The sequence below is a fragment of the Manis javanica genome, chromosome 17 (assembly GCF_040802235.1).
Source record: "Manis javanica isolate MJ-LG chromosome 17, MJ_LKY, whole genome shotgun sequence".
NCBI classification, from domain to species: Eukaryota; Metazoa; Chordata; class Mammalia; order Pholidota; family Manidae; genus Manis; species Manis javanica.
This window is the reverse complement of record NC_133172.1, coordinates 1,999,509-2,020,461: the sequence shown is the minus strand read 5'-3', so window position 1 is coordinate 2,020,461 and position 20,953 is coordinate 1,999,509. Positions and strand designations below refer to the sequence as shown.

Sequence of the window (20,953 nt, the reverse complement as noted above, 5' to 3'; positions counted from 1 at the left end):
ACCGCGTGCGCGCGGCGTGGCTTTGTTTGGGGGCGGGACCGGCGCCCTCCGGGGTGCCCTGGGGGCGGGGCTGCGGTCCTCTGCGCCTAGCCGAGTGAGGGGGTGGGGCCGGCGGTTGCTCCTGGGGTCCGGAGGGGGTGTGCGCGTGCGCGGGCCGTGGGGTGTCTGCGCAGCTGTCAGCATGGGCCCCTCAGAGACGCGACCCGGAGAACAGCGGTGAGCTCCAGTGCGAATGTGTGCGTGTGTGTCTGAGAATGCGGGGTTGTGCGACTGGAGCAGCGTGGGGGCGTGGGCCCGGGATGTGGGGGGTCGTGAGGCCGCGTGGGCCCGGGGCTGGGGTGGGTTCTGAGGCCGCGTGGGGGCCGGGGCCCGGGCTGTGTGGGGTCGTGAGGCCGCGTGGGCCCGGGGCTGGGGAGGGTTCTGAGGCCGCGTGGGGGCCCGGGCTGTGGGGGGTCGTGAGGCCGCGTGGGCCCGGGGCTGGGGAGGGTTCTGAGGCCGCGTGGGGGCCCGGGCTGTGGGGGGTCGTGAGGCCGCGTGGGCCCGGGGCTGGGGAGGGTTCTGAGGCCGCGTGGGGGCCCGGGCTGTGGGGGGTCGTTTGGCCGCGTGGGCCCGGGGCTGGGGAGGGTTCTGAGGCCGCGTGGGGGCCCGGGCTGTGGGGGGTCGTGAGGCCGCGTGGGCCCGGGGCTGGGGAGGGTTCTGAGGCCGCGTGGGGGCCGGGGCCCGGGCTGTGGGGCGTCGTCAGGCTGCGTGGGGGCGTGCGCCGCGCTCCGGTCGCGGGCCCCGTGCGGGAAGCGGGCTTGGCGCGGACGGTGTGGGCGTCTCTGCGAGGTAGGGGGGGGTGGGCAGGCGGGAAGCGGGTGTCCGTTCTAGAGGTGTCCCGGTTGTGGCGCCTGCGGGGCTCTGAGGTTAGGGGCGTGTGGTCGTTGATCCACAGCCGGGGGCTGTGACCGCGCCCCAGTGGCTTCGCGGGCGCAAGTGTGTCCCTGGAGCTGGGGGACCCCGCGGAGCAAAGCAGAGGGTCCACAGGTGTTGGGGCTCCGGTAATGAGGGCTGTCCTGCTCAGGGATTGGGATGGCAGAGCCCGGCGGAAGACTGGGCGCTGAAGGGTGCCCTGTGGAAGTTGGGCAGGACGGGCCGGGTGGCTAAGGGGAGGACTTCACCCTGGACCTAGACAGGGTCCATTCCCCTCCTGGCTGATCAGTGTTTGAAGGGAGGATAGATAGGCCAGACTGGCCTCTAGGACCCCTCCTCACCGTGCAGCATGGAAGGAAGAGCGTGGACTGGGACTCTGTTAATGTCACTGGATAGGAGACTTTGGGCAGGTTAGTCAAATCCACTGCCCCTCAGTTTTACCTGCAAAGCCGGGATGGCGACAGTACCAATTCCAGGCTCCTGCAATGTGGAAATAATAATAGCTGTATCATTAACATAATAACCCTTAGGGTCCTGCACCAGAGAATGAAATCCACAGGAGGGAAAGCAAAGCAAGCCCCAGAGGAAAGCTTTCAGGTCAACAGATGAAATAACGCGAACATCTAGATGGGGGCTTAGATTCAGAATTTTCTAGTCCTGTCCTGGGAGGGCAGTGGCAGGTGGCGCCGGGGAGTCTAGGAACAGAGGGTCTTCCTGGATGGAGGAGCATATGGTGGGCCTCAGGGGGAGGATTTCCTGATCACGCGGGAGTCTGCAGAGGTCTCTGTGGCTGGACCAGGGTTTCTCAGTTTCCGCACTGAGGATAATTTGGGACAGACAGCTGTGGGGGTGGCGGGTGCAGAGAGGGCTGTGTTATGTACTGTAGGATGGCTGGCCTTATCCCTGGCCTCCACCCATCACATGTCAGTAGCCCCTTCCCTACTCCAATTGTGGGAGCAAAGTGTCTCCAGACACTGCCCAGCATCCCCAGGAGGGCAGTCACCCCAGTTGAGAAGCAGAGATGTACAGGGCCGTGGTGAGGGCACACCATGGACAGCCCCTAAGTGTGAGGATGGAGAGGAGAGAGGGGCTGGAGGAAAAAGACGATAATGGGGCAGTGTTCCCAAGGTGAGAAGGGGTGCCCAGCCTGCAGCCCCAGTGCGCTCCGAGAGGCTTCTTTATGCGGCAGTGGAGCACCTGCCACGGGCCAGGCGTCCTGCCACTGAGCTAACTAGACAGACTTGGGTCCTACCCTCCTGGGCTTGCATTTAGTAGGGAGATGAAACTAAGTGTGTAATAGGTGGTGAGACATATTTTGAAAAGTGAAGCAGGGTGAAGGGATTGTGGGGTGACAACAGGTGCTGTTTTCAGGCCAACATCAGGCATTCTGAGCATCTTGGTCAACTCCAACAGCGCCTAGGTGGGATCCCTTGACTGGGGAATCTAGGAGTTTGGCTTTGAGTTTATCAAAGACTTTTCTCCAATGCTGGGGCCTGGGCTTCAACAGGGAGAGGTCAGCTCTCCAGCCTTGCTCCTGAGGCTCAAAGACTGGGTCAGTGGTTCTGAACTATGGCTTCATGTAAGCGTCACCTTGGAAAGCTTTAAAAATGAAAACAAAAGCTCCCAGAGATCCCGAGTTACTTGGTCTGCTGTGGGGCATAGCCCTCAGTATTAAAAAGCTCCTGAAAGCTTCTAATGTGTAAACAGAGTTGAGAGCTACAGCTCTGAGAGCTTATAGGACCTTCTGGGGCTTCTCCTAATAGAAGTAATTGATTTGGTGGAGGGGAGGCAGGTGACAGGTTTCTCAATAGCTTTTCAAAGGCAGTTCTGATGGCTACATGTCCCTGTGATAGAGACATTGCCAGCCCTGTCCCACAAGTGTGGACCCTGCACAGAGCAGAGAAATGGCAGGGCCCGCATTCGCAGGATGCAGAGAGCGTGTTTTCTGGTACAGCTGCACTTGGGTCTTCAGAGAAAGTGTTTTCGTGAGTCGCTGGCCTCCGGGGCTGGCGGATTCAAATATTTGACAGGTGGTATAGAAAAGCAGGCTGCTGAAAGGAAGCAGTGAGACTGCTGCACTAAAGAGCTGGTGCTCAGGTATGCCGGGGTCCCCACCTCAACATCCAGCACAGCCCCTGGGCCCAGAGGGGCGCCCTCAAGGCTCAGGAAGGACCCTCAGTTGTTCTCATGGCCACTGTCCAGTACTTCTTTGAAGCGTGTTCCCATCCAGGTTCTAGCCATCCTCACCTTCGATCAGGAATTTAGCTTTGTGCCAAGTCACAAAGCCCTTTCCCCTGGGCAGACAGGCCAGCTGTACAGCCCTGCCCTGAGGTGCTATGGGATCGAGTCTTTATTTGTGGGGGTATTTTAAAGAGGTGATTACCCACGCCTGACACAAAACACCAGTGTGCAGCTGGGAAGAGTGAGTTTTGAGTTTGTTCCCACGCCAAGTGACCTAGCCACCTTCAGGTGCAGCCCCTGCCTGCAGCTGTCACTCTCTCCAGGACTAGACTGTCTTTTCAGCTCACATATTTGTATCCTGTGTTTTGTTTCCTCTGAGAGGCTTTTCTAAACCTTTCCTCCCATCGGCACACTACGTCCTGGAGGTCATTTCACATGGTGCCTGCGGAGCAGGTTCCCATTGGGCTGGGCCGTTCTTTGCTCCAGGCACCGCCCTGCGCTCTGTATGGTGTTGAGCAGCACCCCCACCTCGGTGCCGGGAGCACCTGCATCCCCAGTCGTGACCTCCACAAGTGTCCCCAGACATTGTAAGTGTCGCCTGACACAGAATGGCCCCAGTGAAGAACCATGGACGTAGTGCTTCTTGCTCCTCCTGAGGACTGTGTGGTGTATAGTTACGTGCCTGTGACCCTCAGCCATTTCCTGCCTGCAGGTGATCGGGTCTCTGGTCGTGGTCACCAGCGCCTGCAGCACTGGCCCTGCTCTAGGTGTGCCATGGTTCACTCTGATCCTCACAACACCACACCCACGGGGGCTCTGTCATTTGCCTCATTTGACTGTCGAGGAAGCTGAGGCCCAGAGGGGACGTGGAGAGTGAGGCCACATGAGTGGGGGAGTTAGAAGTGATGTCCGGCTGCAGGCACGAGCTCTTCAGCACAGGACCTCCCTCCACACTCTGCTGTGAAGGCCTGTGTGCCCGTCGTCCCCCACACACAGAACGCCCAAAGACAAATGCCAGAACTGTGTGTGGGCACGATGTACGCCACCAGTCATGAAAAACTGCCCTCCTTTGGGCAGTGCCAGTTTTCTCTGTAGCCAGTGCCACGCAAAGGTTCTAACCACAGCACTAGTGGATCCCCGGCATCTTTGGTCCGCAGGAGGCTCAGCATGTACTGACTGAAAAGGAAAAGGGAGGCAAGACGTTTCCGTGTGCCTGTTGCTGGAGATGGCTTTCCAGCTCGGGGTGAGCGAGGCCTTCTTTTCCCTGCTTCCGGGCAGGCACCCCGAGGCTTTGTGCAGCTTCCCCAGTCAGTAATGAGCAGGGGCCAGCTTTGAGCCAGCCTTACCCGATAGCATACCGCTGTTCTTCACTCCCCAGCAATGCTGAGCTCCTCAGAGAAAGTTATTTTGTGGACAAGAGTTGTGCTTCTCCAATTTGGGGTGTGCGGCTGAGTGCAAACAGCTCTGAGAAACCACAGGATGGACACGGTGCTGCATCGGGGAGCAGTCCATTCTCCTTGAGGGATCAGAAGGGAGGGGCCGAGTGACATGCTTACCTGGTTACTTAAAATAAGATTTCTGAGTTAACAAGCTCAGGTGTGTTGTGATGCAGGTATAAAAGTCACATGGATGCTTCAGGATGAAAGAGAACCAACCAGCAAAACCTCTGTTCTAAGGCAGCTGCTTTGGGATGTGGCACAGACAGAGCAGAAATCCTCTGCTTTTCAGGGATATTAGCCAAAAGCAGAACTCCCAGGCGAAGAAGAGAGTTTCATTCTCAGCTGGGGCAGGAGTGTGAGGCTGTTAGTGTGGCTCACACCAGCCCGTGTGCAGACCCCAGTCCCCAGCACAGGATGTCCACTTGGTAGCTCATGAAGGGCCCTGGTGGGTGTGTTTACACATGGGAGTTGGCAGATGCTTTAATCGCCTGGCACACCACTGCCCTGGCCCAGTGTGGGGAGAGCCCGTGCGTCCTGCATTCCAGGGTGGGCCCCTTCCCCACTTTCTGTGTGAGGGGCCTTGCTCAGGGCGGTCAGAACTGAAGGCCAGGCCACTCGGTCTGTCACTGAGCCACAATTCAACCTTCAATGGTGTGCTACAAACCTCCCCAAGTCCCAAGGCTTGTTACTCTGAGGGAACAGAGGTGAGCATCTCACAGCTGTGGTGCCAAACTGATGCCTCCCGAGCCCTGTGGAGAGAATGGTGGGGAGGGCTTCCCATGTGCCCACCTGCCCTGTGCCAAGATGGCAGATCGCTGCGTGTGGACAGGGCGCAAACCCAGGCTCCGTGGCCTGAAGCCCTGAAGTCGGGCCCGTCGCCCCTACCCTCTGGCCCCACTTGGGCATAGGAACTGGGTGACCAGTCTGCTCTCAGGATGAAAGGAGAGCACCCCACAGAAGGAGAGCACGTGGTAAGGGGATCACATGATACACACGAAGCGCCCGGCGGCGCTCAGTCCCGCACGCGGAAGCCGAGGCCCCGTCCCTGGGTCAAGCGCCGTCAGCCCACCTGGGTGTTTACCCAGAGTGTGGGGTGGAGGGCAGCGGTGACCTGCACAGTGCCCGCCCACCCCACGCTGATGTGTCAACAGCAGCGGCGGGACAGCTCGCTCAGTGCCCACCATGATCTTCCTGCTCATGGCAGGGGCCCTTCATCCTCCCCCTGTGGGCGTAAAGAGTGGAAGTAAAAGCCCAGTAACCTGCCCCAGGCCACGCAGCTCCACACAGGAGCGCTAGTCAGCTCAGTGTCGGGAGGGCAGCACATGGAGGCAAAGGCCAGTGTAGCAACAGAGTTTGTTTCCCACGTAATGGAGGGGCACCCAGTGCAGGTCGAAGAGGACCTCCCCAGCCAGGCGCCCCGGATGGCTCACTGTGGAGAGTCAGTCATTCAGGCAGCACGTGTGTGCAAGCCCCTTGCACGTGCCAGGAGCTGGTCCGGGGCACCTGGGCTGCACTCGAGTGGGTTGGAGGTCGATGGTAAGCGGAGCACGCGGTGCTTTGGGAAGACTCAGTCTGTGCCCTGGGTCCCCTTTGCCTTCACACTGGTGCTGTGCTCCCAGCACTACGGGCCCCAAACATGGGGGCTTCCCACACCAGGCAGTCCTGAGACGCCCCTGGGTGCCCTACTGTTTAACTTGCTTCTGACACTAGTCCAGACCCTGCAGGTGAAGGGCTCAGTTCTAGAGACTGCCCCCCACTGCGGATAACAGTTGCAAGTAGTGGGTCCCCAGGCTACCCGCAACTTCTGTCCAGCTCGGCTACAAACTGGAGGCTCCCATGACCTCTCCTTGGGTTCAGTTAATTTGCTAGAGCAGCTCGCAGAACTTGGGAACACTTAAGTTTCCAGTTCATTATATGATAGATAAAGAATACAGCTGGTGAACAGATGCGCTTGTACATCTTGCCCTGCTGGGGCCTGTGGTTGACGATTCCTCCCCCCTGAGGATTCTTCCCCTGGGGTCTGAGATGGACAGGACAGTTCTTGCCAAGCAGTGGTGGCGTGCGAGCTCCCCCTTCTGGCCTCCAGACTCCAGTTCAGTGAGGTTTCCCTTTTTAAATTTTCACAAATATATTTTCACAATTTAATTTTTCAAAGTGTGGGAAATAAAAAGTATACTCCCGTTTCTGCCTTTCTAGACCCCGCCTGTCTCCAAAAGTCAGGGTGGAGGGCTTGGGATGACCGCTGGGGAGTGCCGGGAACCGGTGTGGAGTCCCTCCGCAGCTGCTCCTTGGGCACCGCTCCGTGCTGGGTGTGGGGCTGAGAATGCACATCTTCACCAGCCCTGCAGCAAACAAAACACACGCAGCGTATTTGCCCCCAAATTTGCCGGATGCTGTCTGGTGTGCCGCTCCTGCTCAGCCCCTGACCCCTAACGTCTTACCGCACTTGGGATCCGTTCCAAGCAGCCCGCCACCCCCGTCCTGATGTGGAAGGCACCTGCTGTGGCACCTCGACCTTGCGGTCCCCCACACGCCCGGCGCCCGCCTTGCGCGTGTTGTGCCCCCATGCAGAGTGCTCCTCCCCCAGCGCCCGGGTGGCGCACACTCCCACTGCCCTCGGACCTCAGCTTGGACGGCTCCTCTGAGAGGCCTCCCCCACCACTCGGCACCCCCGGCTGGGCTTTTCTGTCTTCAGACCGATGATCTCAGCACTGTTCCGTGTGGACTTGCCTTCCTGGCTGGAATGTAGGGTGCGTGGGAGCTGGCACTAATCCACTCCAGTTCTGCCCTCTGCTCAGTACGTGGGGCAGTGCCTGGCACCTGGTAGGCACTCAACAAATACTGTGTCAGAGGGACGAACACGTTTCACTTGCCTCCCAGTGTGGAGCCTTCTGGGACCTTGAGAGCAGATAGCATTGTCCGTGGCCCCTCCCCAACCCTGGGAAGGGTAGGAGTGCTGAAGATGATCTGACCTCCACGTGCGTGTGTGTGTGTGCGTGTGGGGCCCGGGTGCACGGCCAAGGGAGTCTCATCCCGGGATCTCCGGGGCCGCCCAGAAGGCCCACCTGACCTCGTGGCTTCTCTTCTCCCCCAGCCCCAGCGCCCCGCCCCTCTCCGGAGTGGACCCTCCAGGGAGAGGCAAGGATGTCCGCTGCTCCGGGGAAAACCAGGTCCAAGGTACGTGTGATTCGTCCTCTGGAGGCTCCACTTGGCAAGACAGACACTGTTGGCTTTCCTTCCAAGGAGACACCCTCTTCTCTGCGTGCACGTGACTGCTCGCCCGTTCACCCAGCAGCACCTTTGGGTCCACTGGTGCTGGAGAAGGAAGGACGGGAGCCCCCTGCTTCCTCATGGCGGAGGCCTGCCGGGGCAGACGGGGTTCCATGCTGCACTCGGGGTCCGTCCCTTAACGTCGCTTTGCTTTTACTTACACGACACAGGTTTACAAGGAGGAGATCTCTGATGTGACCCTGTATTCAGGTTGGGTTCCCCGGAGCCAGGCCAGGGAGCCTGCCTTCTGCCCTGAGATGCTTCAGCACTTGGTGGTTTTCTGCAGTAAGCATGCTGAGTGGCCCATCATCAAGCGATCTGGGCTGCTCATCTCTCCCACAGCCTGTGGGCTGGAGGTCGGGTGCAGTGGGGGTGGCTGGCCCTCTGATTTGGGCTGCATCGGGGGCAGGGTCCTCTTCTGGACGCATCAGTATCGGGACTTCCGTCCCTTCTGTCCCCTGTATGGGCACCTCTTCCTCTTGAAGCCGGCAGTAGCCACTCAAACCACCCTCCTCACGCCTCCCGACCCCCCTTTCTGCTCTCTTCCACCAGCTGGAGGAAATTCTTCACTCTGGGGGACCCCTGTGATCACACTGCCTGCCTGGATATGCCAGGACAATCTCCCTTTTTTAAGGCCAGCTGATTGGTCACCTTGATGGCATCTGCAGAGGGTCCTTTGCCCTGTGAGGCAGACTCCTGTGCTCTTCAGGGAGTGGGTTGGGGGGCATAAGTCATGCCAGACTGCCCAGATTGAGCCCAACTCTGAGACCCTCAGTACGTCCCCGCCCCCCGGGCCTCAGTCTCCTCGTCTGCGACACTGCTGTGGACCTCTCAGCAGTGCTCCATCCCGCTAACACAGGTCAGGGCACCGAGGGTGCTTAGAAAAATGCCTTGGCTTGATGCCCGGTGAGTCGTTGTTGATATGTTAACAGGATCCTTAGTACCAGTTCCATCAGTTAGTACCGCCTTGTGTTGTGTTTATTTAACATACCTGCCCCTGGGGCCTCAGAGCCCAGATGACCTCTGGCACTGCGTGTCTCCTGCATTTGGGACGAGGCCCTGCTCTCTCCAGCCATGGGGAACCACGAGCCCCCCGGAGCGACATGCGATCTCTTCCATTTCAGGCACCAGTGACATTCGGGGATTTGGCTGTCTACTTCTCCCAGGAGGAGTGGGAACAGCTGAGCCCCGCTCAGAAGGATCTGTATGAAGAAGTCATGCTGGAGAACTACAAGAACCTGGTGTCTCTTGGTATGGTTCTGCCCCAGAACCCGCTCCCGCCATGGGGACACCAATCCGGCAGCCCAGTCAGGAAAACAGCCACTCCAGTTTGTTTGCTTTTTTAATAGCTTTCTTGATACAGTGCTATTCATCCGTGTGCAGTGTACAGCTCAGTGGTTCCCACACTTGGGCATCCAAACCCACAGTCAGTTTAGAACATTTTCCTGAGCCCTGAAGCAGCCTTGTGCCCATTGGCAACCCCCCAAGATCAGGCAGCTACTAATCCACTTTCCGCTTCTGAATTCACCTATTGACCTCTCAGAAACGGAACCACAGATACATGGTCCTGTGTGTTGGCTTCTTTGACTTAATGTAATGCCTTCAAGGTTCACTTGTACTGTGTCTTTTCAGTACCTCCTCCCTTTTATGGCTAAGTTATACTCCCCGTGTGTTTCTCTGCTCATCAGCTGGGCATTTGGGCTGTTTCCACTAGGCTGTTGTGAATGTGCTCTGTGGATGACTGGGTCTGAGTGTCTGGGTGTGTGTGTGCGGCCATTTCTCATGGGTGTGCACCTAGGAGCGCAGTTGCTGGTCATCTAGTGACTATATATGAGATCTTTTGAGGACACCTGGTGGGTTTAAGAGAGAGGATTTAATATGGGTTGATTTAACAGGTACTGTTTGAGGTGCGTAGTGGATGCTGAGATAAGGCAGAGTTGCTAAGTGCAGGGCAGAGCCACCATCCTAGGACTGGGGGACAGAGGGTCGAGTCTGGGGTTTTTAGGGAGGGTCTCAGACTTCTGCAGGAGCGGAGGGATGTGCTGCCTCGTTGGCCTGCGCTCCTAAAGGGGCAAGATGAGGCTGGTCTGGAGTGCAGGGAAAAGAAAAGCAGAAGGTAAAGCCTCCAGAGCCCCTGTGGGTGGGTGGCGGCAAGGAGCAGCTGGTGACGGGGTTGCAGCCCACCGAGCACCACAGGAGGGGCCAGAGAAGGGTGGGCTGGAGAAGAAAGGCTGTGGCCTAATGACCAGCCACGGCAGGTTCCGGGGCATCTTTTCAGGAAGGTGTTGACTTTGTAGCTTAGAGGTGAACGGCTCTGCTGGCCTCATTCTCTACTGGCCCTTGGCATCCTCCACGCTCCCTTTGTGAAGATAAACCCGTCCTGTGGACACGGGGCTTGTCTCCGATGCCTGTGGCACCCACATGCTCAGTTCTGATGTTTTCCCATGTGCAGGATTTTCCTTCCGGAGGCCAAACGTGATCGCTCTGTTGGAGAAAAGGGAAGCGCCCTGGGTGGTGGAGCCCGCGAGACGACGTCAGGGCCCGGGTGAGTGGCGAACTAGGCTTCCGTGGGAGCGGCCTCCTCAAGGCCGTGTCTGGGGGCCACTTTCCCCACAGGCTCCAGGCCTGTGCAGACACTCAGGTCTCCAGTGTGAGCCCCCAGAGGGAAAATATCCAACATCCAGTAAGTACAGGTCCCCCCAACCTGTAAGGTAGAGACTGTTACTATTCCTATTTTGTAGACCCGGAAGCTGAGGACCACAGAGGCTCAGTGACCAGCCCAGGGCAGCAGAGCTGGCGTAGATCCTCAGCTCTGGTCTCGGGAGCTCAGCTCCTAACACCCTCATCCCCACCTACCACATTCCCTTCCCTGGTGGTCATATTTCCCTTTAGAGAAAGTGGATTCTGACATTTCTAATGATGATGTTCAAATTTGCCTCATTTTCCTCATTCCTTAAAAAAAATTAAAAATTTTCCCATAACTATTTACTTTGACTACTTTGTGAGAACTCATTCTCTTTTCTAACAGATCCTCTTTGATTGGTCAAGTTATTTATCTTTTACAGTTCTATGAGTCATTCTTTTAATTGTGGTAAAAACAATTTTCAATTTGTCATCTTAGCCATCTTCAAATGTGCAGTTAAGTATATTCACATTGTTGTGTAACAGTCCTCTAGAGCTTTTCATCTTAACAATACTGAAACTCTACCCAGTAAACACCACTCCTCCCCGACCCTCCACCCGGCCACCACCTTTTTACTTTCTGTTTCTATGATTTTGACGACTATGGCTGTGTCATATGACTGGAATCATAGTGTATTTGATCTCTCGTGAGTAGCTTTTTGGTTAGCATAATGTCCGTTAGGTTCATCCATGTTGTAACATGTGACAGGATTCTCTTTTTAAAGCCTGCATAATATTCCATTTGCACGTGTGCACCACATTTTCTTTATCCATTCGTCTGTCAGTGACTGTTTGAGTTGCTTCCACCCCTTGGCTACTGTGAATAATGCTCCAGTGAACATGTGTAGATACATTTATGAAATCCTGATTGCAGTTCCTTTGACTATGTACCCAGAAACGGGATTGCCGGGTCGTACTGTAGTTCTAGTTTTAATTTTCTCGGGAGCCTCTCTGTTTTCCACACGGATGGAGATGGCTGTGCCATTTGTCATTTCCTCCAGCGGTGTGTGAGGGTTCTGACTTCTCATCCTTGCTAACTATTGTTTTCTGGTTCTTTTTATAGTGTGGTGTGAAGTGACATAGGTTTACTTTAACATTTCCTTAGTGATGTGGAACATCTTTTCATGTGTTTATTGGCCATTGACCAGTTGTCTGTCTTCCTTGAAGAAATGTCTTTTCAAGTCCTTTGATCATTTTTTAATAGGATTATTTGTCCTTTGTTGTTGAGGTGTAGTTCTTTAATATATACATTACCCCCAAAACAGATGGTGATTTGCAGTTTTTTCTTCCAGAGGTTGACTCTTCACTCTGTCGATTGTTGCCTTTGACACGTACAAGTAGTTTCATGTGGTCCCACTTGTCTGTTTTTTTGATTTTGTCGCCTCTGCCTTTGGTGTCATATCTAACAACTCAGTGCTAAATCCAGTGTCCTGAAGCTTTTCCTGTATATTTTCTTCTAGGATTTTAATAGTTGCAGGTCTTAAGTTTAGGTCTCTAATCCATTTCAAATTAATTTTTGTATCTGGTGTAAGGGAAGGGTCCAAGTTCCGTCCTTCTGCATGCGGACATCCAGTTTTCCCAGTACTGTTTGTGGGTGAGACTGTTGTGATCCCATTGTGTGGTCTTGGCACTCTTGTTGGGAATCATTTGGCCAGACATGCAGGGGTTTATTTCTGGGCCTCTGTTCTGTTCTGTTGGTCTGTCTGTCTGCCTTTATGCCAGCACCACACTATCTTAACTGCTGGTGCTTTGTAGAATGCTTGGAAATCAGCAAGTAGGAAGCCTTCAGCTTTCTTCCCTTTTTTCAAGATGGTTTTGGCTATTCAGGTCCTTTGAGTTTCCATATGAATTTTAGAACATTTTTTCTATTTCTGCAAAAAATTTCATTGGGATTTTGATACAGATGGCATTAAATCTGTATTGCTCTGAGTAGCATGGACGTTTTTATAATATATTTTATGTGATCTTATCTGTAGAAAACACTAAGGGTTTTGCACAAAACTGTTAGAACAAATAAATTCAGTAAAGTGGCAGGATACAAAATCAACACTCAAAAATCAGCTGTTTGTATACACTAACAATGACCACTCTGAAAAGGAAATTGAGAAAATCCCGTTTATGTTAGTATCAAAAAGGATAAAATATTTAGGAAGAAATTTAACCAGAGATGAAAGATTTATACACTGACAACTACAAACATTGCTAAGAGAAATCAAGGAAGATAAAAATAAATGGGAGGACATCCTGTGCATTATGTGGTTCTGTGATTAGGGACCTGTGACTCTGGGCTGTGAATGTCCCGTCGTTGGGACAGGATATCTGGCGCCTGCTGGGGTTGGCATTTCCTTCCTCAGATCAGACACTGGTTAAATGGTTTCCCTTGTGACCAACGAGGGCTCTGCAGTTATCATTAAATAGCTCCTCCTCCCCTCCCATGGCTGGTAGCCGGGAAGATTTTTCTCTGCTATTTACCATTTTCAAGGTACCCCTGGAGTACTTAACTCAGATGTGATGGCCCTGGGCCTCCAGCAGCTGGTCGGCCACGTGAGCGGAGGCTCCCCGAGTCCGTCTGTCCCTCCAGGTTTGGAGGCAGTGATTTGCTCTGTGCCCTCCCCTCTCTTATGGATCCAAGAAGAGTTGTTGGCTTTAGAGTCTGTAGCTTTTTACTTGTTATTAAGACAAAGTGGTAATTTCCAAGCTTCTTACAAGAGGAACCAGAAACCAGAAGTTCAGTTTTTTTGTTGTTTTTTTGTTTTTTAAGAGAGCAAGGCAGAGGCTTTTATTTAGAAAGCGAGAGGACAGAGCTCCTGGCTCAGGCCAGGAAGGAAGGGGACAAGAGGGCCCCCTAGTTTTGTTTTACACAATCGATTTTAAGAAAACATTTTTTAAATTTATAACTTCATGGAGGAAAAATTTACGTATTATAAAATTCACCCATTTTGAGTGTACAGTCGATCACCAGAAGTGATACACCCATCACCATGATCTAGTTTTAGAACGCTTTACCCACCCCAGTAAACCGGACCCTTACCCATTTACAGTTATTCCCCACTCCCACCTCCAGCCCCATGCAACTAATTTCCCTGCTATCTGTAGTTTTTCTGGACATTTCATATAATAAAACTATATTCATCTAATGGATAACCATGTAGCATATGGTATAAATTAATCTTACAAATAAAACCTTCATTTGTTCATTTCAAATTGCAAGCTGTCCTGAATTCCAGTTATTAAGTATTTCTGTAAAGACCCTGATATGTTAAAACCATAATAAAACTAAAAGTCACTGTTTCGGTTGTCATTGTTACTGTGACTGATGATGCTGACTGCACAGAGCCTTTACTTTTCCAGCACAGGAAAACAAATACTGGATTTCTTGATGTCTTTCAGACTCAGGGTCTAAATGTGAGACCAAGAAGTTACCTGCAAATCAGTGTAACAAATCTGGGCACAGCATCTGTCATAAACCAGTTCCTGCACCACACGACATTTCCACAGGAAAGAGAGGCTGCAAGAAGAATTCAGTCCTAATAAAACCCAAGAAAGTTCATTCAGGAAAGAAATCTTTAAAATGTAATGACTGTGGGAAAGTCTTTAGTCAGAGCTTCTCTCTCAGACTTCATCAGAACTCTCATACTGGAGAGAAGCCATATGGGTGCAGCAACTGTAGAAAAGCTTTCAGGCAGATCTCTTCCCTCATTCTTCATCAGAAAATTCACAATGGAAGGAAAAGCCACAAATGTGATCAGTGTGGGGAAAGCTTCCTGCGTAGAACCACCCTTACTCTGCATGGAAAAATTCATGATGGAAAGGCAACCTCTGATTGTGGGAAGGCCTGGAGTCAATGTCCATCTCTCAGTGTACATCAGAAAATCCACTTGGTCGAGAATGTCCATCAGTGCAGAAAATGTGGGAAAGCCTTCATTCGACTGTCATCCCTTTTACTTCATAGAAAAATTCACAATGGAAAGACGACAGTACATAAATGCAACAAATGTGGGAGATTCTTCAATAAGAGATCAGTCCTTGTTACACATCAAAGACTTCATGCTGGAGGGGAAACCCATGAAAGTGAGGCTCTAAGTCAGAATCTACAGCAGAGAAGTCACCATTCAGAGAACCCTTATAAATGCAGAAAATGTGGAAAATCTTTTAATAGGATTTCATCCATTATACTTCATCAGAGAATTCACACTTCACAGAAACCCTACAAATGTGATAAATGTGAGAAGGACTTCAGGCAGCTCTCAACCCTTATTCTACATCTAAGAATGCATAATGGAGAGAAACTACACAGATGTAATAAATGTGAGAAGGTCTGTAATCGGCATTCATCCCTTATTCAGCATCAGAAAGTTCATGCAAGGAAAAAGAAACTGTTTGAATGTAAGGAATGTGGAAAGATGTTCTCTGGAACTGCCAACCTTAAGATACATCAGAACATTCATTCTGAAGAGAAACCTTTCAAATGCAATAAATGTAGTAAAGTTTTTGGCCGCCAGTCATTTCTTATTGAACATGAGAGAATTCATACTGGAGAAAAACCCTACCAGTGTGAGGAATGTGGGAAAGCCTTCAGCCACCGAATATCTCTAACTCGACATAAGAGAATTCATACTGAAGATAGACCCTATGAGTGTGCCCAGTGTGGGAAGGCATTCAGTCAAAGTGCACACCTTGCCCAGCATGAAAGAATTCACACTGGAGAGAAACCATACACATGCAAAATATGTGGGAAGGCCTTTAGTCAGCGCACATCCCTGATTCTACATGAAAGAAGCCACACTGGAGAGAAACCCTATGAATGTAATGAGTGTGGGAAGGCCTTTAGCAGTGGCTCTGATCTTATTCGGCATCAGAGAAGTCATTCTTCAGAGAAACCCTATGAATGTAGTAAGTGTGGGAAGGCATATAGTCGGAGCTCATCCCTGATTCGACATCAGAATACACATTCAGAAGGAAAAGCCTAAGGTTGTTTTAAATATGTAAAAGCAAAGGGGGAGGCTAACACAGTAGCAGAAACAGAGGCACGAGGAAGATGTGTGCATCTGTAACGTAAGTTTTGTAAAAATGGGACCATTTGATGATGTGTCCCATTTTGAAAACCAAAGAGTAAAAGTTACTGGTGACTTTTGACCTGAAGATTTGAAATCAGCTGAGGGCAGTGATCTTATCATAGTTTTTAATTTCAAAGTTCACAAACTCAGATGGTCGGATCAGTCATCTCTAATGAGGACCATTCTTCATTGAATAAGAACCATTGATACTTTATTTCCATGGTAGTTTTAAAGCTATTTCATTGGTCACATGACAAAGTGGAACCATAAAGTCCATTTTTGTGAATGGGGCTTTCAGCCTGATTTAAGGTTACCTGAAGAAAAAGTTTTGAGTTCGTCCCTTAGAGCTAGAACCGCCACATCTAAGAGACTTCCTGGCAAACCAGGCTGCTGCCCAGAGAAGCTGAGGGCGAGAATGAAGAGTGAGCTCATCACAGAGAGGAGCAGGGGGGCATCACCCCTGTCTTCATGGACGTGAAGATGGTCTTCATGATGTGGAAATCTAACCAGCCTGAGGCAGATCCTGGGGAACCACAATGCACTAGGAATGGGGACTTCAGACTGGGGAGAGATGTGTTATTTGGAAGTAAACATGCCTATATTTATATGAGAAAACATGGGTGTTTTCATGTAAGAACACTGGTAGCAGTGAGTGCTAGAGAATGGGGAGCCATTTCCTGAATGTGATCCCTACCAAAATCCATATTGTGTCCCTAACTCCCAATGGGATGGTGTTTGGAAACAAGGCCCTTGGGAGATAATTGAGGTTGGATGAGGTCATGAGGGTGGGGCTCCTGTGATGGGATTAATATCTTTAAAGGAAGGGACACCAGAGAGCTTGCTGGGTGGAGATACAGCAAGGTGGCCGTCTGTAAGTCAGAAACAGGGCCCTCATCAGTGTCCAACACGGCACCTTGATCTCAGACGTGCAGCCTCCAGAACCATGAGAATAGGTTTGTCTTGTTTGTGGCCCCTGGTCTGTGGTGTTTTATGACGCCCAGGCTCATTCATGGGCGAAACTGGATTATGTGCCAGGCACTTTTCCTGTTGGCTGTTCACCATATATAATAGCTTTCAGTCCTTTTTTTCTTCTGTAAAATATGTAAGAAATAAGATCAGTTCTTTTTTGTAATTGGGTTGTATATAGTTCAACTTTTTGTGTACGTTTTCCTTCTGCAAAAGCAGAAGGCACCCATTTTTGTTAAGACGATGTGGAATGTGTGACCGTGTGGGTTAGGGCCTCTAACTTTGACCACAGCCGAGGAAACAGCCAGATTTGCGAAGGGTGAACATGCATGCAGGATAATAGAACAATTTTCCATTTAAAATTGTCATCAATTCTGCAAAATCAGTATGAAAAAAATCAGCACTTGGAGCAAATTGGTGAGCAAACAGCATGGAAGGTTAATGGAGAGACGGGTCTTTCCTCCCTCCTTCCACAGCCCTCTGCTTTGTTAGTTCCTCTGCCATCGCCGTTGGTTCCGAATCAGTGGTCACAACCTCATGTGGGTGATGTGAGCTGATGAGACAGTGTTCTTGCCCCAGGCGCTTAACAGTGTACTGGGGAATACCGCTATCAAAACATGGAGGCATATAAGGCGCATGGGTAGTATAGAGGAGAAAGATCAACTTCGTGGCAATGACGGGCATGGGGACAAGGATCACTGTGGGAGATGGTGATGGTCTTAGAGGAAGAAAAGGAATTTTACTAGGCACACAAAAGTTGGAAGATGTTAAAGGCAAAGAATACCAGTGCACAAAATAATGGCGGAGAGTCACAGAGGATCAGGGAAGTCACAAGTCCCAGCACCGGTATATATAGGAAGTGGCGAGCACACAGTGAGTGCCGAGTAAGTAGATGGGAACAGTACGGCCGGACTGCCTCTGAAGCATAAACCAAAGGGAGCATTTGAACCTGAAGGCGACCCAGACCCCATCCCAAGGGACAGACCCCTGGGAAAACAGGCCTCACCAGTGGTTTTTAGGGACTGGTGAACTTTGGGTGACAGGAGCACCCAATCGGAAACCTAGTCTGATTCCTGAGTATATTAATGAAAACCCCACACTAAAGCCTTGACAGAGGGAATGACATGGCCACTTCCGGGAATTAGATCCATTTACTTCAGTTTCTACTGTCCTGCACAAAGTATCTGGCTTTTGGCAAAACAAAACAAGCCATTGACAAATGCAGGAATAACACCCCTCCCCACCCCCCCAACCAACAGACAAAGCAATCCGGAACTGGACTGAGGAATGACACAGCTGTTGGGCTACCTGACACAGAATTTAACTGAGTAATTAATGTGTTAAAGGCTCTAAAAGAGATGCACAGCGGGCAAGTCAGCTGGGTCAGCGGAGCAGAGATGGGTTGTAGGAATCGAATGGAAATCTGGAAATGAACAGTAACAGGTGAGTAATGTCTTCAGGCTTGTCACACAGCTAAGGAAAGAGAAAACTGAAGGTAGGTCAATAACAATTCCCCAAAGTGAACCCCCATGGGGAGGGGGAGAGACAAGAATAGAACATCCAAAGACCTGCAGGGGAAAGTGTTGGTCCAACATACATGTAATTGGAATTCCACAAGGAAAAGAGAAAACAAAAAATATTTGAAGAAATAATGGGTAATGACACCAAAACACAAATGTATAAAGCTCAGAGAAGAAGAAAGATGAAGAAAAAAAAAAGACATTACATACAGAGGAACACAGATAAGAATTACAGCAGACTTACCAGAAACCTAGAGAATGTAATGACATTTGTAAAGGGTTGAGAGAAAAGCTGTCTATGAAATTTTCACGGATATATCTTTAAAATTTGATAGAGAAATGAAGACTTTCTCAGTGAAAGAAAAACTGAGAATACATTGCCAGAAAATAGAGAAGAAATGTTTTGTGAAGTTTTAAAATCAGAAGCATGATGTAACAGGATACTTGAATATACACAAAGAAGATATCTGGAAATGGAATAAATGAAAGTAAAATTTTTCTTTTAGTTTATCTCAGTATCTAAAAAATAAAAAAAGTAACGTGTTTTGTGTCTTTATAGCATACATGAAAGTAAAATATATCAAAAGCACAAAGGATTGGAGGGGGAAATTGGGAAAATGTTTTGTAAGATCTTTACTTGTAAGTGGCATATTATTTGAAGATATATTCTGGCTAAAGATATATATTGTAAACCCTAGAGTAACCACTGAGATTTTTTTGAGATATAAACAATTAGTTAATAAAATGGAATAACCAGAAATGCTCAGTTAACCCAGCAGAAAGAACAAAAAGACAAAGAATAGACTGAATAGTTAGAAAATAGTTAAGAGGATGGGTAAATTTTAATCCAAATATATCAAAAACTACATCAAATGTTGGTGGTCTAAATACACACCAGTTAAAAGAAATGTAAGATTGAATGGAAAAGGACCCAACTCTATGCTATTGACTGGAAACCCACCTTAAATATAAAATGCAGAAATCTTAGTGTACAGCTTGATGAATTTTGACATGTACATGCACTCACAACCATCACCCATATCAAGACAGAAAATGTTCTAATTCTTCCCCTCTTACCTGTGTCATCCTTCCCTCCTCCAACATGGCAGCCGCCAGTCTGTTCTGTTTGTTGGTCTTTTCAAGTACATATGAAACGTTTCACCAGGAGACCATAAAAAATTTTTTAATAAGTTAAAAAAAATTAATTATACAAAATATATCCTGACCATAACAGAAATAACCAGCAACAACAGTGAGATATCTGAGAATATTGGGAAGATTTAAATGACAAATTCCATTTCTTTAATGGATACAGAACTGTTCTGCTCATTTATTTTTTGGCTACCAAATTTGCATAAATTTCACAGCATTCCCTTAAGGTCCATTCAATAGCTAGAATGTGTACTGATGTCACCTCTGCCATTCCAGGTATTGCTGAGTTGCCTAGTTTCTCTTTGTGTGTGTGTGTGTGTGTGTGTAATTAGTCTAAATGAAGTTTTATTATTCATGTGTTTGTTTTACTTTTCATTTCCGTATTTCACTGGTTTATATTCCTTATTTTGGAATATATTCTTTACTGGTTATGTTCCTTATTCTGTGCTGACTTTGGGTTTCATTGCTCTTCATTTTCTACTTTATTAAGATGGAGATGAAGTCATTGGTGTGAGAGATTTCTTTTATTACTTAGTGTTATTATATTTTGTTCTAAGTGCTGAGTTAGCTGCATCCTGCATGTTTTGATCTAGTTCTAAGTTTCATTCAGGTCAAAATACTTTTTATTTTCCCATTTGATTTCTCTTGACCCCTGGGTTACTAAAACTTGTGCCATTTAGGTCCAAATATTTGGGGATATTCTAAGTATCTTTGTTAGTGATTTCTGATTTAGTCCATTCTGGTCAGAGTTAATGGATGTGTTTTAAGGTCTTGAATGTGGTCTGTCTGGGTAAATGTTCTGGGAACATTTGAAAATCTGTGTTTTAGATGTCGGGTTTCTCAGGTGTCATGTAGGTCAGGTTGGCTGATAGGGTTCAAGTCTTCAAGCTGATTCTCTGCTTTTTCTGTTGAGATGCATGTTGAAGTCTCGAACTGTAGTTTTGTGTCTGTTTCTCCTTATAGCTCTATATCAGTTCTTTCTCCAGCTTCAGATATTTTGTCACATGCATGTTCTGGTCAGTATTCAGGTTAAAAAGTGGAGTTTGTATTCAGGTAGGAGTCAGGTAAACATTCTGCAGATGTCTAGGCTTTTCTGTAGCACTCTCAGGCATTTCGTCAGGTGAACTAGTCACCCAGTCCACCTGACTTCTGGCCCATCTCAGTTGAGAGACACTGACACTGCCCAGAAACTCCTTGCAGTCATCTGGGGAAATCACAGTACTCACATCATTTGTTTCCCATTTCTCAGGGATCTTTGTTTTGTTGCCTGATACCCAGTGTCTTGAATACCGAGGTTTTGTATGTTTTGCACCTATTTTAGTGTTTCAGAAGGGAGGGTAAATTATTCCCTGTAATTCCGTCTGCACCGGAAGTGTAGATCTCAAGTGAGCATTTAGTGAGGGCGGGGTCACTACCCTCTCACTACGGTTACCTTGTCCAGAGTGTAGCCATTGTGGGACTACTGGTAAGACAGTTTAGTTGCAAGCTGCTGTGTACCGAGTCCACTTGACCCATGAAATTTAACTTACTCTTGTTACGGGGTCTGGGGCAGCAGCTCCTAATCAAACACAATATTTCTGCAGCAAAGATTTGAATGTCCATGCACTTAGCAAGTCAGTAAATGCTTATGTCAGTCAGTTCAGGGCAGGTTTTCTCTTTATAGGAACTGATTCTCAACCTCCCTGAGCCCCGCCCCCGGTCCATAGGAGTTTGTGAACTGGTCAGTCCAATGCCCCAGCCCCCCTGGTAGAGGGATGTGCACTTGACCCAGACT

At 49.7% G+C, this 20,953-nt stretch overlaps 1 protein-coding gene across 14 annotated transcripts in view; it reads left to right on the top strand.

The window, feature by feature from the left end:
* The window catches only part of ZNF667 (zinc finger protein 667), a 41,109-nt gene that overhangs the window by 601 nt on the left and 19,555 nt on the right, over positions 1-20,953 (top strand). For 3 of the 14 annotated variants that reach the window (XM_017640417.3, XM_073226704.1, XM_073226702.1), the window contains exons 2-5: positions 7,627-7,709; positions 8,927-9,053; positions 10,255-10,347; positions 13,875-15,929. In XM_017640417.3, the coding sequence (XP_017495906.3) occupies positions 7,627-7,709; positions 8,927-9,053; positions 10,255-10,347; positions 13,875-15,454 (1,883 nt within the window). In that variant the 3' untranslated portion in view covers positions 15,455-15,929. The other 11 variants (XR_012126941.1, XM_073226711.1, XM_073226707.1 and 8 more) reach the window with 10 other exon arrangements.